Source organism: Arvicanthis niloticus (assembly GCF_011762505.2).
Source record: "Arvicanthis niloticus isolate mArvNil1 chromosome Y unlocalized genomic scaffold, mArvNil1.pat.X SUPER_Y_unloc_2, whole genome shotgun sequence".
Lineage (NCBI taxonomy): Eukaryota > Metazoa > Chordata > Mammalia > Rodentia > Muridae > Arvicanthis > Arvicanthis niloticus.
In genome coordinates, this window is record NW_023044979.1 from 4,174,933 (window position 1) to 4,192,083 (window position 17,151).

Genomic DNA, 17,151 nt, shown 5'->3' on the forward strand with positions numbered 1-17,151 from the left:
TGAATCAGAGATCTGCTTGATGTTTATCTGGAATTTAAAGAATATACCTCCATGCCTGTATGTAAGTATTTTATTTTAGATCTTAAAATGATAACCTAGAATACTAATCAAAATCCAGCAATTGTAAATTACACACATACTGGTAACTCTTATGTCCACATGAAAATAATAACTAGGTAATAAGAATGTCTAACACAATACAGTTCTCTTCCATACAACTTCACATCCATAAGTTTAGGTGGATGGAATCTTGCCCTAATATCACTGTTCCTTTAATTCCATTTAATATCATTGATCACAGAATTCAGCTTCATTCAACTTCCTGGTTAGGTTTTATCTTTTGAGCTAACATTTTATATTTTTTTTCTTTCTAAGATTACTATACTTGCTCAAATCGTCATGAGACAAACATAGCTCAAAGGCTTTGCTGGCTTCACTGAGACTTCCTTTGTCAATGCAACGAACATCAACCTCTTTACCTTATCTTCAAGGACACTCTACTGACAAGGGCAAAAGGCAGCAACATTCTTCCGTAAAACATCATAAAAAGTATATACAAAATTCAAATCACCCTCAGTACATATGTGTTTCATATTCTTACTAGGACAGCCCATTACGTTCCACTTAATGCATATACAGATCCAAAGTCTAAAAATCCACATTGCTCCATAAAAAAAAAAAAAAACACAGTCAGGCCTATCATAGCAATGCTTAAGTCTGGGGTACCAACTTCTGCCTTAGATAGAATTTCCATTGCTAAGAAGAGACACTGTAGCCAGGGCAACTGTGTTAAAGGCAAATACTTAATTGGGCCTGGCTTACAGTTTCAAATGTTTAGTCCATTGCCATCATACCAGGAATGTCAGCATGCAGTCAGCCATGATGCTGGAGAAGGAGCTGAGAGTTCTGCATCCTCATGTGAAGGTATCCAGGAAGAGACTGTCTTCCAGCCTAGTGGTAGGAGGGTCTGTTTTGTACTGGCTTGAGCTCCAAAGATCAGCGCCGTACTAGTTCAATTCCTTCAAAAAGGTAACATCTGCCACAAGGCACATCTCTTAATATTGCCACTTCTTAGGGTCAAACAAACTTAAGTCCCCACAGTTTATTTCTACTATAAATCCTTTCATGCTTTTAAAAATGGTTAGGATATGCAGAGGCTTTCACCTGTTGATTACTTTCAGATGCTTTCTCTCTCAAATGTGTTCATTTCTGTATTCAGAAACCACTGTGGCATGTACACAATTTCCCAACTTTAGAAAAATCAAAAGGTTTCTGCTCAGTTTGTGTTCTTTTATGTCTTTGGAGACTACAGAGATAGGCACAGGTTTTACCACATTCATTACATCTGTAAGGTTTCTCTAAAGCCAGTGTTCCTTTAAGTGTTTGGAGACTACAGTGACATACAAAGGCTTTATCACATTGACTACATTCATAAGGTTTCTCTCCTGCATGTTTTCTTTTGTGTATTCAGAGATGACTGTGTCCAGGAAAGGCTTTACCTCATTCATGACATTCAGTTTCTCTCCAGTATGTTTTTGGAGATGACTGTGACATGAAAAGGCTTTAAGACATTGATTTATTCATAAGGTTTCTCTCCAGTATGTGTTGTTTTATGATATTGGAGACCACTGTAATATGAAAAGGTTTTACCACATTGATTACATTCATAAGGTTTCTCTCCAGTATGTGTCCTTTTATGACATTGGAGACTACTGTGATATGAAAATGCTTTACCACATTGATCACATTCATAAGGTTTCTCTCCAGTATGTGTTCTTTTATGTCTTTGGAGATGACTGTGACATGAAAAGGCTTTACCACAGTGATTACATTGATAAGGTTTCTCTCCAGTATGTGTTCTTTTATGTCTTTGGAGATGACTGTGACATGAAAAGGCTTTACCACATTGATTACATTCATAAGGTTTCTCTGCATTATGTGTTCTTTTATGTTTTTGGAGATGACTGTGACATGAAAAGGCTTTACCACATTGATTACATTCATAAGGTTTCTCTCCAGTATGTGTTCTTTTATGAGATTGTAGACCACTGTGATATGAAAAGGTTTTACCACATTGATTACATTCATAAGGTTTCTCTCCAGCATGATTTCTTTTATGACATTGGAGATTACGGTTACATGAAAAAGCTTTACCACATTGATTACATACATAAGGTTTCTCTCCTGTATGTATTCTTTTATGAGATTGGAGATGACTGCGACATGAAAAGGCTTTACCACATTGATTACATTCATAAGGTCTCTCTCCAGTATGTGTTCTTTTATGATATTGGAGACCACTGTGACATGAAAAGGTTTTACCACATTGATTACATTGATAATGATTACATTCATAAGCTTTCTCTCCAGTATGTGTTCTTTTATGAGATCGGAGATGACTGCGACATGAAAAGGCTTTACCACATTGATTACATTCATAGGGCTTTTCTCCAGTATGTGTTCTTTTATGTCTTTGGAGATGACTGTGATATAAAAAGCCTTTACCACATTGAGTACATTCATATGGTTTCTCTCCAGTATGTGTTCTTTTATGTTTTTGGAGACTACTGTGACATGAAAAGGCTTTACCACATTGAAGACATTCATAAGGTTTCTCTCCAGTATGTATTCTTTTATGAGATTGGAGAAGACTGGGCCTTGCAAATGCTTTACTACATTGATTACATACATAAGGTTTCTCTCCAGTATGTGTTCTTTTATGATATTGGAGACCACTGTGACGTGAAAAGGCTTTACCACATTGATTACATTCATAAGGTTTCTCTCCAGTATGACTTCTTTCATGCCTGCAACAGTAATGGGCACATGTGAAAGCTTTACCACATTCATAGACTGATCAATCATTTTACAAATATGTATAAATTTTACAATTGGTCTAATAATAAAGAACACTCAGATCTTAAGGTTTTATCACTTTGATGTTCATGGTTGTACTTGCTCACTGTGGGTTGCTTTACCTCTCTGAAAATACCTGTGATGGTAAGAGCATTTATTACATGGCTCATATTTACAGAATCCTTTTTCTATATGAGATTTCTATATGATGTTTTTAACATGTCTTAAGAAATATGGGATAACTCAGGGCACTAAAACACTGATTGCATTCTTAGTTTTTCCTGTAGTGTGCATCACACAACAGCAGCACTGTGAATCAGGATGACAAAAGAATTTACAAACTTCTAGTACCCATAGAGATTTTCTGCAGTGTGACTTTGGGGATCTTCCCAGTAAAGTCAGGAAACCAATTAATTGCAAATGGCTATCATATTCAGAAAGTCTACCAAAGGCAGAATACTACATGTCTTCTCATTGTTCTGAAGTAGATAGATTTACATTGTTCCTTTTAGTATCTCTATGCTCACATGGTTTCATCCATTCTGACAGTTGATACAGCCATTAAAAAAGAAGAACAAATGAAAGGTTTCCACATTGAGTTCACATGCATTGGCTTTTTGTTCATTGTAGACATGATTAATGTTTCTCCAGGACGTCATTCTTGACTCTCAAAAACTGACAAATCACTAAACTTAAAATTTTCACTACAAGTATATGAGTATCACCAACTTTATCATGAACTATTTGCTTATTAGAAGGTTATGGATACATGTTTATCACTATTCAATGTGCAACATCTAAATATTATGAGACTATACAAATTGGTAGTTCCACAACATAGCTCTAATGGAGATACAAATCAAATAAACTGATCGCTTAAGGCATTGTTTCCTTCTCTTCTTTCTTACAGAATTGCCTTGCAAACACCAATCACATAACTGACATTGAGGTACATAATTTTGGGTGAATTTATAATTACAGCTACAATAAAAGGACTGATATTTTACACACTTGCTTTCCGTTAGAGCTTCCAGATCATAGTAAAATTTTCTCACAGGCATATTTGTATCAGTTTAGACATTAAAATTACCTTTCATGACTTCTAGAAGTTTGACATTGTTCTTCAATATGATGGTCTTCCAAATTATAGTCTAAAACATGGTACCAGAAAATAAATGATATGGTATTAGAATTAGGCAAAATTCAAGTTACTCTGAATTTTCACAGCAATGAACCTGATTTATTCAACTCAATATTACTTGTTCTCTATTGAAATAAGATATGATCATCAGTAACCCAGAAACATTTTCCCCTTATATTGAGAAGCAAAAATAAATTCACAGTCTTACCTATAGCAGTGAGGTTCCAGTAGGTTTCAAGCATCACATCTTTGTAGAGATTCTTCTGGGAAAGATCCAGCAAATTCCACTCTTCTGCAGTGAAGTTCACATGCACATCGTCAAAACTCACTGCTTCCTAAAATATCACATACATGTATACAACACAAAGCCTGATACTGACCTCACTACAAAGTAAATTATGCTTCCTAGACAATATAATCATATAATTCAGGTGATTCCTCCACTTATTTTCTAACACACAAATTATAATATAATCACCATGTCAGTTTAGAAAAAACATGAAATATAAGGTTCACCTGTGTCACTTCTGAACCCTTTGAATAGGATATAGCCTTGCAACACAAATGGCAACTGAGAGGGATATGCAGGGGGAAACAGATCAACTGTACTGAGCACACATCTGAAAAGATGTATGAACAATTACTAACTACAAATGTGATGGGCAAGCTGTGTGTATTTGCTCATGTCTTTAATCATAAAGGTACAGGTATGTCATTGAGCTGGATGCCAGCAAGGGCCATGCAATGAGTTTCAGGACAGCAAAAGTTAAATGTTAGGAACCTCACTCTGCTACAAAAATAAACCAGGGAAAAATGATAGAATGAACTCACAGTTTTTTACTGAAGTTTCTGCAAAGAATTATAAATTCACTGCAGTTCTGTATTTATCTTACATAAACATAAAGTGAACCAGTTCAAACAGCAACATTAATTAAATTATACTAGAAGGGAATGCATGTTTAAACAGTTAAAAATAGATCGATGAAAATATTGGTAATATATATGTTGATCAGAAATAAAGAACTTAGTTCAAGAGATATATTGATATGTCTTGATAGTCTTCCACATAATGGTGGTCAATTTCAAGCATACACATGTGGACCAACACCTGTCCATTTCTTCAGCATCAGGAGTTCTGAGGCCATCTTCTGACAACAGTAAAGATAAGACACACATGATATTCATATTCATGTACTCAGCCATAATACACTTATTTATTCAAAAATTTCACAACAAACATAAGGGTTAGTCAGAACATCATACACCTGCAATTCAATGAATCTGAAGCATCAGATAATATTGATGACATGAGCAGAAGCCATCCGGAGAAATAGAATATAATCTATATATTAGGCTAAATTTCAAAATTAAATATGTGGATGAAGACCAGCACAAAATCATGTGCTTATTGAACAAAAACATGTCAGGGAGCTTATGTGGTTTCTATATCTACAATCAAGACAGAAAGGGCTACATTGAAAAATTTGGTCTAGAAAAACAAATCAGAATGAATTAAGTTAAAAATATAAAACCACCAGGTTTGCAAAATAGCATAGCATTGAATAGCAAATGTGTCCACGGTATCTTATGTGATTGAGGGACAGAGTCCAAATGGGGAATGTATGGGAACATGAGAAGAAAGCTGAAGGATCAGATTCAGCCACAACACTGGAGACACCCAGAACAAAAATTTATCCTGTCTAAAAAAAATGCAGAAGTAAAGCTGGAACAGAGACTGAAGGAGCGGACAATGGAAACTCACTCAATTGGAGACAAACATGGACAAGCTTGAAATTATGACATTATTAAGGATAATCTGTGATGCTCCCACACAGGATTCTTGCATAATTGTCCATTGAGAGGCTCCACCCAGAAACTGACTGAAGTAGAAACAGATATCCACAATCAAACATTGCATGCACCTTGGTAACTCTGATGGAAAAGTTGGGGAAAGGATTGAAGGCCCTCAAGAGGACAGGAACTCCATAGGAAGACCAGCAGACTCAACTAACCTTGACCCTTGGGGACATTAAGAAACTGAGACAAAAATAATAACACTCACAGGTGGACAAAGGACCGGTGGGCTGTAAGTAGCAAATGTGCAGCTCAGTCTTCATGATGGTCCTCCAAAACCTGTAGCAGGAGCTGTCCCTAAAGCTGCTGTCTATCATTGGAATCTGTTCCCATAACTGGGCTGCCACATCTGGCCTCAGTGGAGAGGATGCATCTCACCCAATAGAGACTTGATACACCATCATGGATACCCACGGTCTCACACCCTCTCAAAGGACAAACAGAAGATACAGGAGGAACTCTGTGAAGGCAGGTGACCTAGAGTAGGAACTCCACTAAGTTCAGAGCCATTTTACTTATAACAATTTGAAACTGGAAATAATACAGATGCTGCTCAACCAAAATGTGAAAACCATAGAAAATGTGGCTCATTTACAAAATAAAACATTATTTAGTTATCAAATACAATGACATCATGAATTTTGTGGGCAAATACAACTAGATATTATTATCTCAGTGAGGTAACCCAGATCTAAAAGCACATGCATGTGTGTACTCAATTACAAGTTAATAATAATCATAAAATACAGGAAACCCACACTACATTTCGTAGACACAAAAAACTAAACAACAAGGAAGGCTGAAATGAGCACAGTTTACTCTCACTCAGAAGGGGTAGTAAAGCTATCGTAAGAGGCAGATGGAAGAAAGCGAACTGCATGGGAGAACAGATGAGAAAGGGGAATCGGGGAGAACCAGCAACAGGTGTGGCGAGAAACAAGAGAAGGCCAGAGGGGAAAATGAATCAAAATCTGCAGCTGGCTGGGGGTGAGGAGGTACATTTAAAATGTGCCAGAGATGAAAAATAGGTACCAAGGATTCTAAGGTTGATCTTAGCTGAGATGCATACCAGTGAGATATGGATGCTGAAGAGGCCACATCCAGCAGTCAGGCAGGACCCTTAATGGAGAGTTAAAGACACCAACCCATCCAAAAATCTTTCTACCCAAAATTTGTCCTGTCCACAAGAATACAATCTACAACATAGATTCTGTACAGCAGCCAAATAACCCTTTGATACCATTTGGTTGTTGTTCTAACTTGCTACTCTGCTGCTGTGATTGAATCCTCTAAGCAAAAGCATCTCAGGTAATAAATGGTTATTGTACATGGTTCTGTCAGATCACAGTCCATCATTTTGGAAGCTTAGATTAGAAACTGAAAGCAAAAAGCATGGACAATTAACTCAGCTATTCTGGATTTCTGACAGGGTTGTATGATATATGGTCTCATAGCCAATCCTGGCTATTTACCTTGAGAGAAAATTTTTGAGTGGATGGTTTTCAGCTGACACTCATTCTAAAGCCAAGGAAACATCCAGCTTCAGAATTAAGAGTTTTAGTTAGGATAGATGACAGAGGTTCTGGTTAGTCAACAAAATAATGGACTGGGTATTAGGACTATCTTGTACCTCACTTGTACAAATTGGCATAATTATGCTCTAATTGTATTTTGAGGGAAAAGTTTTATTTTAACAGGAAGGGTGACATGTAAGAAGAACTAAGGTCAGAAGGTGTACCAAGAGGAAGAGAAGGAGTAAGGAGAGGAGGAGAAAAAGGAAAGGAGAAGCTAGGTGATGAGAGAAAGAGAGAGAAAAGGGGGGGACATGGAGGCAAATGTTCACATGTCTCCACCAGTCAAAGATAGTTTATATATCTAGGTTGGGTATTGGGTTACACTTCTGATTCAGCATTAACAAAATTATAATGCCTTTAGTTAATATTTTTAAAAAGAGTATAAAGGAAAAAGGGGCATGGGATAGGGGTTTTCATGGGGGTGGGGGGTGGGGAAAAGGGATGGCATCTGAAATGTAAATAAAATATACCATAAAAAATCATGGACAAACACTGTCTCCTGTCTTGCTCTCTTGCTTGGTCACTGTCTCATGCTCAGCCTGCTCTCTCATCCAGCCCAGGACCACTCACTTGCTTAGGGATATTGCAATACTCAGTGGAAGAGCCTTCCTAATCAATCATCAACACTATCTCTCACAGACATAGCACCCAGTCCTTCTGATGAGGGCAGGCCCTCAACTGTGGCTCCTTCAGATGACTGTAGCTCTGAAATACTGAGAACTGAAAACAACAATAACACAGACACAATAATAAATGAGGAAGTTGTTACCACAAAAACCCAAAAATTTAACCATATCAATTACAGGATCCCCTGCCACCACAAGAGGGAGTTGGAGCTGTGGCTGAGCCAGGACAAAATAGGGAGGGCACCTGGCTCAGAGCAGGGAAGAATACACTGGAATGGGGAGCTCAGAGCCTGTGCTAACCTGGGGTGAGCATCTTTAACCCTGGGTTCTCAGGCCATTGCTACAGAAGAGGAGGCTAAAACAGCTGGAAGGTGGACAGAAAAGCAGAGTGTCTCACACAACACAAATGACTACCACAAAGGACAGGATCTCTGGTCCAAGGAAGATATGCTAAATTTGTGAGAATCAATGAAGAACAACCTCCCATCTTATGACAGCTCCAAGTTCAAAACTACAGAGTCACAGATGAACTGGGCAGAGGGTAGTTCAGGAGGTGGGAAATGAGGTCTTTGTCTTTCTACCCTGTAAAACAAGGTAGGCAGACCCTGATTTTGCCCTGGATGCTGTCTTTAAGAGCTCTCTGTCATGGACTAGTCAATGGGTCTAGGTCCTGTTGTTAAGAAGGATTTAACCCAAGGTGTGGGGCTGGTAACTAAATCAATTAGGGTGGAGTCTGTCTCATTTCCTCAGTGAGAGAATGACAAAGTGCCACACACAATACAGCCAGCCACAAGGGGGCAGTAAAAGCTACCCAGAAGATTCCTCCTCTTGGACAAAGGAGAAAATGAAGACAGGATGGCAACTGTGAGCCCTGTAGCAGGGCTCCAAGTCTGCTCTAACCTTCCCAGAGATTAAGACCAGAGAAACACTGTCTACTATACCAGGCTCTGGAACATCTTTGAAGCACTTTGGGGCTCAGACTTTCTAGTGTATCCACTGTAGCAGGGTTCCACGTTGAATTTATTCATCTCCCTACACAGATACTCAAGAAAAATCTGAAAACCAAGGCACACATACACAATTCTGGAAGACAAGCTACTGACACAGAAACAATAGTAGATATTAAAAGTTGGCCTTTCAATCCTTAACTTGGGAGTCCTGAGGGTCTTGTGATTCCACTAAGATGTTATGTCCAAGTTAGAGAGACCCCAATGACCAACAAGGAGCCTATTGTAATGCAAACACATGGAGGTCTTTATTATGAGCTCTGTAATAAGGATTCTCACCAGTCAGCCTCACATGAGCTCGAATCTGAGAGACCAAGTCTAGGGGTGCTGGGTATTTATTGCAGTTACAGAAAGATTGGGACATTAACATACAGGTCAGCAGCTTAATATTTTAAAAACTACATGACTGGCATAATCTGCAGGAACCAATCAAGGGGGCAAAATCAACTGTCAACCATGATGGGTAGGCTAACTTTTTCTCTGTAAGGTGTATTAGTTATCGATATGTAGCTTAACCCTGCAGTTGTACCTTGACTGGCTGTTGACAAGAGGGGCTTGTCATAGGATGTTTGCTCAAGTGGACTTTGTGCACTCTCAGAAACAGAATTGATTGGGCATTACAAACTCATCTTTGTGCCTGAGGTCCTGATTATTGAAAGATGCTCCTGTTCAACCACAAGCCATGCATTTCAGTAGAAAAGGTAGTTTGTCCAAAGACCTACCTCACTATCTGTTACTGCACTGTCTGAAACAGTTTTCCTGAGCAGGTACCCCACAGCTCTGGAATTTCAAAATATTAGGGTTTCAAAGGTAACTTTAGTATTACAGCTTCTTGTTCCAGTATCTGGGATCCACACATGATCATCTGTGCTCCACAAAACAGATTGGGTCACTTCTCCAGCTCTTCCATCTATAGCACTCTAGGTTCTGCTTGACTCCACTTTACTGCTGCTGCTGTTCTTTCTGCTCATCCCATCGGACTGATATCTTCAATATGTTGGGTTCTTCTCCTGCAACTAGGATTCACTGTTTTCCTCTCCTGCACTCCCTTTACTGGGCCAAGCCTTAGCTGCTCTGCATGAGATTCATTTATGCCTAAAAACCAATACCACCTGGATGATTCTCACACATGATCAAATCCAGGTGCACAACAAAGGACAACCTTGGCTGTCTCTGGAACACAGCTTCTTTGTCCTCTCAGAAAAAACCCACCACAAGATTTCACCTCAGTGATGCTGGTTTCTTCTTCATCCCCACTAATTTTTTAACTACAGCCAACCATTATCAATTGTCTCAGTTGTCTCTTCTATTCTTTCCTCCTAGAGCCACAAGGACAAACTGCTGAGTTCCTCTGCTTGCTGGGGCTGGAACATGGCTCCTTCTATTACACCATCACCAGCTTTCTATTTATCAACAACTTCCCTGCCTAAGCTCGGCTGTCCTGGATCTTACCCAGTTGATGAACCTTGAACTCAGAGGTCTGCATGGCTCTGTCTCCTGAATGCTGGGTAATACATGTGTAACACTTTTTGTGTATCTAAGCTTTTCATTACCTAAAACTTGTTCTGTACCAGGAAGACTTGAATCAGAGAACTGCTTGTCGCTTTTCTTCTGGGATTTAAGGCTTGTACCTCCATGCTTGTACTTAAGTACTTTATTTTAGATCTTAAAATGAAAGCCCAGAATAGTAATCACAGTAGATCGATGGTCAGTTTCACACATACTGGTGACCTTGTGTCCTCATGAAAACGATGACCAGGTGACAATTGAAAGATATAAAAATTTATAAAGGTTATGGGAAGTTTTTATGACCCCCTAGAGCTGAGCCAAGAATGTAGGCCAACTGGTTCACTAGCTCCAGGTTCCAGGAACTGGCTGACCACAAAGAATGTAGAACTAAAAATACAGGTCAGCTGGGTCGTTCCGAGAACTGGCTGACCACAAAGTAGATGGTTGAGGAAGATTCAATTCCTGAGAAAAACATGTACAAGATGTTTCCCACATGACCGACTGAATAATGGGCTGGAACTTTCCACTATTTTTATGATACCCTTCCTTGGTTTTCCCCTCACTCCCCTGGTTTGTGTTTTTTTTTTTCCTTTAAATACCTTTCTCCCCCTGACCTCCTAGTAGACACTCCTCATTATGAGTCTCGACCTCAGCCCGGCTGATTCCTGAATAAACCCTCTTGTGTCTTGAGAGTTACTGAGTGATTGCGATATCTCGAGACTAGAGTGAGGGTCTCCCCTCCTGGGGGTCTTTCAATAATAACGCCCAACACAATACAGTTCTCCTTTGTACAAGTCTGGGGGTGTGTCCATAGGTCCGCCTGCCAGTACCTGTAAGCAACTCCAGTCATGCCCCTGCCTCAGATTCATGGGCAACCTGGGGCCTCCGCTTCCACCCGCCTGTCACGGTACCTGGAGGCTCCAGTCAACTCCCCATCTGCAGCAGCCCTGCAGCGGGTGATCAGATTGCATCGCTTGGTCTGTGACGTCAGAAGGAGGCCACGGATACCACCGGAACAGAGGTGCTTTTCCCAGACTGTGATGGTGGCAATGGTTGTCTCCTGGTGCAGTCACTGGGCTCTGGTCGGGATTTCCATACATCATGCCTGTGCGAAGGTCCAGCGCCTTCATGGGAAATGTAGTCTCCCACTGGCTGCCATCTTTCTTTTTCCTCGTGGCCTCATGGGATATGTAGTTTGAAGGCCGGCTGCCATATTGGAATGAGGTTGATGCGCGTGCGCATTTAGTTCTTTGACCACCATTTTGGCAGGAGTCCTTATGGGAAATGTAGTCTCCAGCTGCTATCTCTGAGTAGCCCTGGCAATCACTGAACTCACTCGGTTGCCCAGGCTGGCCTTAAACTCAGAAATCTGCGTGCCTCTACCTCCCAAGTGCTGGGATTAAAGGTATGCGCCATCAATTATTCATCATTATTGGCTATTGATTAATATTGATTATTGATTAGCACTGTCTGCTGATTATCAATTATTGATTATCAAGATTATTGATCACTTTTGGTTATTGACTAGTATTGAATATTGGCAATTAATTAGTATTGATTATTGATTAACATGATTATTGATCATTATTCCATCACCATCATCCCCCTGCCTCTGCCTCTCGAGTGCTTGGATTAAAAGCCACCACTGCCCAGCTACACCTGTTTTCTTTGTTTGGTTTTTTGTTTGTTTGTTTGTTTTGAGATAGGGTTTCTCTGTGTAGCCCTGGCAGACAAGCCACTGACACAAAAACAATGGTGGATCTTAACAACTGGCCTTTCAATCCTTTAGTTGGGAATCCTGAGGGTCTTGCGTCAATGCACCAAGATGTTATGTCCAAGCCACAGAGACCACAATGACCAATAAGGAGCCTATTGCAATGCAATCACATGGAGGTCTTTATTATGAGCTCTGTAATAAGGATTTTCACCAGTCAGCCTCACATGAGATCAAAACTGAGAGTCTAGAGGTGCTGGGTATTTATTGTAGTTACAGCAAGATTAAGACATTAATACAAGGTCAGCAACTTAATATTTTAAAAACTACATGTCCGGCATAATCTGCAGGAACCAATCAAGGGGGTGAAACCATCTGACAACCATGATGTGTAGACTAACTTTGTCTCTGTAAGGTGTGTTAGTTATCTATATGTAGCTAAACCCTGCAGTTGTACCTTGACTGTCTGTGGACAAGGTGGGCTTGTCATAGGATGTTTGTTCAAGTAGACTTTGTGCACTCTCAGAAACAGAATTGATTGTGCTTTACAAACTCACCTTTGTGCCTGAGGTCCTGATTATTGAAAGATGCCCCTGTTCAACCACAAGCCATGCATGACAGTAGAAAAGGTACTTTGTCCAAAGACCTGCCTCACTATCTGTTACTGCAAATCCTAATGTCAGTTGCACTTACTCTGAGACAGAATACCAGTGGAAGTTGCCTCTCCCCCTGTGCATGCCTCTTATAGGTAAGATAGACAATCCCCACCTGCCCTTCCTTTCCTGCCTCATCCCTGTGTCTCAGCCTCACTTGTGCAGACAGTTCCCGTTCAACCACATGCTTTACTTGCCAGAACACAGGTAAGCTTTCTATAGATCTACCACACTGTCTGTTATCCCAGATGCAATGATCACAGTTTCCCCTAGCACTGTACTAAACACCAGAGGCAGCTTTACATCTGTCCTGACTATGTCTGCCTGTGGATGCTAAGATCATCTCTTCCTGCCCAACTCTTCTCCCTGCTCCCAACATTTGCAAGCATTCCCTCTTGAGCATACCCTCCCAAACAAGACAAATCCAGAAATCAGTACTGAGATAATAATCACTTCAAACTCAGAGGCCTAGACACCAGCATAGGAATATAATAAATAACAGCCAGAAAAAAATAGGTCATCAAAAGCGCCAACCTATCCTAACACAGCAGGTCCTGAGAAATTAAAACATGCAACAGATATGGTAAAAAAGAGGCTGTTTGGGAGCAGGGATATGAGTGAGAATCTGGGGAAGGCAATGAGGCACAAAAGAGGATGTGCAGAGAGACAGCAGACAGACAGACAGGGAGCAGAGAGAGAGAACCCTGAAAGTAAACAAAGAGAATAGAGAGAAGACATGAACTGAGACAGGGAACAAACAGAGAGAGCTGTGTAGCTGGTGGTTCGTGTATATAAAGCACACCTGACAACAGCAGCAGGTGATGGAGGCAGGGAATGACTTAAGCAGTTGCTAAGTCCCTGAGAGAAGAGCATTGAAATTGCCTGTGCACTGACAACTACAGAGGCAAGGTTCACCCACAAAACAGGAAAGGAAGAGAGAGTCTCAGATATTAAGGATGAATAAAACAAAATGAATACATTGGGTAAAAATACGTGGATTCTAAAAGTTTCCTAACCCTAAACAACTAGGAATTTTTCAACATATGTGAAGGGAAAACTAGCCGGGCAGTGGTAGTGCACGCCTTTAATCCCAGCACTTGGGAGGCAGAGGCAGGCGGATTTCTGAGTTCAAGGCCAGCCTGGTCTACAGAGTGTGTTCCAGGGCAGCCAAGGCTACACAGAGAAACCCTGACTCAAAAAACCAAAAAAAAAAAAAAAAAAAAGTGAGAGAGTGAAGGGAAAACTACAGATGATTGAAATAGAGGAAAAAGAATATCAGCCCAAAGATCTAGAAAATATCATCAATGAGATAATAATGCAAATTTTCCTAAACCAAAGAACATGCATGTTAATGTACAAGAGGCATCCAAAACACCTAAGAGATTGGAGGGGAAAAAGTCCTTTTACCTCATAATAATCAAATACTAAACATAAAAAATAAAGCAACATAAAGAACTGCAACGGAAAAAAATTAACAAAAAATAAACGAAAGAAAAACAAGTAATGTATGAAAGTAGATCTCTTAGATGTATGCCTGTCTTCTTAAAAACAGGTTTTGTTTGTTTGTCTGTTTGTTTGTTTTTGAGACAGGGTTTCTCTGTGTAGCCCTGGCTGTCCTGGAACTCACTCTGTAGACCAGGCTGGCCTCGAACCCAGAAATCTGCCTGCCTGTGCCTCCACAATGCTGGGATTAAAGGCATGTTTCATCACTGCCCAGCTATACCTGTCTTCTTAATGTATTCTATAAAAGACAAAAGGATTTGGACAAATGTACTGCAGAGTCAGAGAAACCACCCGTGTTTCTACAGGAAAGCAACTGGTCCAAATGTTTTGGGCAGATTCAGAATCATCCATGATAGTGACATTACTCAGAGTTCACCTCCTGATTTAACACGTGATGGGCATCACCAGGGACCTCACAGGTGGTCATACCTGGCTGATGCTTCCCATGTAGCCCCAGAGAGGACCCAGCACCCCAGCTCCCACTGCTCAGCTACCTTCCCGTACCCATTGTGGGCAGTGACCCTGTGCTCACCATGACTCGATTTCAGAGCTTCCTGAGGTCTCCACACAGCATCCACAGCAGAGCTCAGAGCAGGACACAGATGACCATTCAAGCCTGCACAGGCACAGCGAACTTGCAAAATGGCACCCGGAAGAACCTGCCTCCTTGTCTGATTGGCAGGTCTGCCTGGAAGCCTCAATTGGCCAGTCTTACCACTCCTCAAGGTTAAAGTGTGCTTCCAGACCAGGGTCAGACCTTTTCCAGAGCTCAGGAGAGGTTTGCACTCCATTAGCATTTGTTTCTGTCTTCAAAGAGGAATCTCACCCCACCCAGCCCTGGGGGAGAACCCAGCATTGCAGCTCTGGCTGTTCAGCCTCCTGCTCCTCCCCTCTGAGAGCAATGATCCTGCACCTACCAGGACCTGACACCAGACCTTACCTAAGCTTCCCTCACAGCATTTGCCTTCTTCTTCCTGTAATCAAGATGAACAGCTTCCATAGCCCAGTACTCAAGGTGCAGTAGAGGTATCATTCTGACCCACAAGTGGAAGGATACCCTGGTTCTTTCTTTCTTTCTTTTTTTTTGAGACAGGGTTTCTCTGTGTAGCACTATCAGTCCTGGAACTCACTCTGTAGACCAGGCTCACTCTGTAGACTCAGAAATCCGCCTGCCTCTGCCTCCCATGTGCTGGGTTTAAAGGTGTATGCCATCACTGCCCAGCCGCCCTAGTTATTTCTTAGCATTGTCTAAACTCCACCCAAGTTACTTGGCAACAGAAAGGTATCCTTCTCCCCATGGTTACCTAGCAACAGCCTGGTAGGCCTGACCCACTATAAAAGTGGCTGCTTTCTCTTCCTCTCTCTTTTGATATCTTGCCCATTTGGTCTCTCTTTCTCTTGCCCACTTGAGCTCTTTCCTTCCCCCCTCTCTCTCCACAGGCTCATGCCCGGCCTCTACTTCACTACTCTCTGCCTCTCCCTGCCTTTCTCTGCCTCTACTACCCTCTTAACTCTCCTCCCCATGCCATGAATAAAGTATATTCTATACTATACTGTCTTCTGATGGGTTGCTCCTGGGGAAGAGCTGTCTCTGCATGAGGCATGGTCCCTTGGGGTGGGGGAGAGAAATATCTCAACAGGAGGCACGAGCCTGCTGAGACATCCCCTTCCTCCACACTTCCCCACACACTCATAGATCATATTCCATCTCTCTTTAGAGAGAGGTAACTATGGGGAGGAGCATACCTGGCTGTCACCAGGTAACTGAGGTAGAGTTTTAGACAGAATGCTAACACCATTAATATTAAAGTGGGGTTTTAGAAATCAAGCTTCACGCTGGGCTCAGGGAACCTATATCTCGGGTTTGCCAGATGATAGGTATCAATCAACCCTGGAGAAAATCTAGAATCATAAGGGAAACACAGTTGAGCACTACTGTCAGCCAGAACATCTTCATCTGTGGCAATGTGAAGAAAAACCAGAGTTGGATTAGTACAGGTTCTGTAGATAAACATAGCTCAAATCATAGAGATAATGAATCTTTGTATAGAGAAAGGTTATGTACTAGAATGTCCCAATAAAGGCTGTTGGACAAGGTAAATTAGAAAAATCAAGGACTGCTTGACTTCATGTTGCAGGATATTACAGCTGATATTCAGTGAATACCAGAATTTTGAAGAACTAAGTACTTACTAATACCAGTTTCAAAATGCAAATAAACTAACAAATCATCTTTGTTTTGTAAAAAGAAGTAGGGCCAATACAAAAAACAAAACAAACAAAAAAAACTGCCCTGTTCAATGTCCTTTATGTATGTAGGTTGTCAAAAGAATCTGTAGCCCAGATTAAAGGTTTATCTGAACATCTCAAAAGAGCAAGATTAATAAAGGATTTCTCACTTCAAAAGTTGTAATTAAGAGATATGCCCCACAGCAATCAGGATTTGACTTAGGGTTAGGGGATTATACATTTATGATTAGGATTAGTATAAGTGTTTTTAGAATTCAGTTTAGGAGGTTAGGAAATTCAGAGGTGAGTGTTAGGATAGGGTTAGGCTCAGGGTTAAGGTTAAGGTGGCCATCATTATTCTTGATGGTCCTACTGAGTCAAAATTATCCCTATTACACAAAGAAGAAGTATCAGGCCTACAAGGTATTCATTTTATATCTTAATAGTTTCCTTTATTCTTATTCTGATAGCTTCTCTCTTACTTA

General features: G+C 40.7%; 1 protein-coding gene across 1 annotated transcript; it reads right to left on the bottom strand.

Moving 5' to 3' along the window:
* Positions 1-1,523: 1,523 nt before the first annotated feature.
* On the bottom strand, positions 1,524-4,254 carry LOC143433970 (uncharacterized). The gene is made up of 3 exons (XM_076928154.1): positions 4,206-4,254; positions 3,947-4,007; positions 1,524-2,807 (listed from the first exon to the last, which is right to left on the bottom strand). The coding sequence occupies exons 1-3, from the start codon at positions 4,237-4,239 to the stop codon at positions 1,577-1,579; spliced, it is 1,326 nt and encodes a 441-aa protein (XP_076784269.1). The 5' UTR covers positions 4,240-4,254; the 3' UTR covers positions 1,524-1,576.
* Between the last annotated feature and the right edge of the window lie 12,897 nt (positions 4,255-17,151).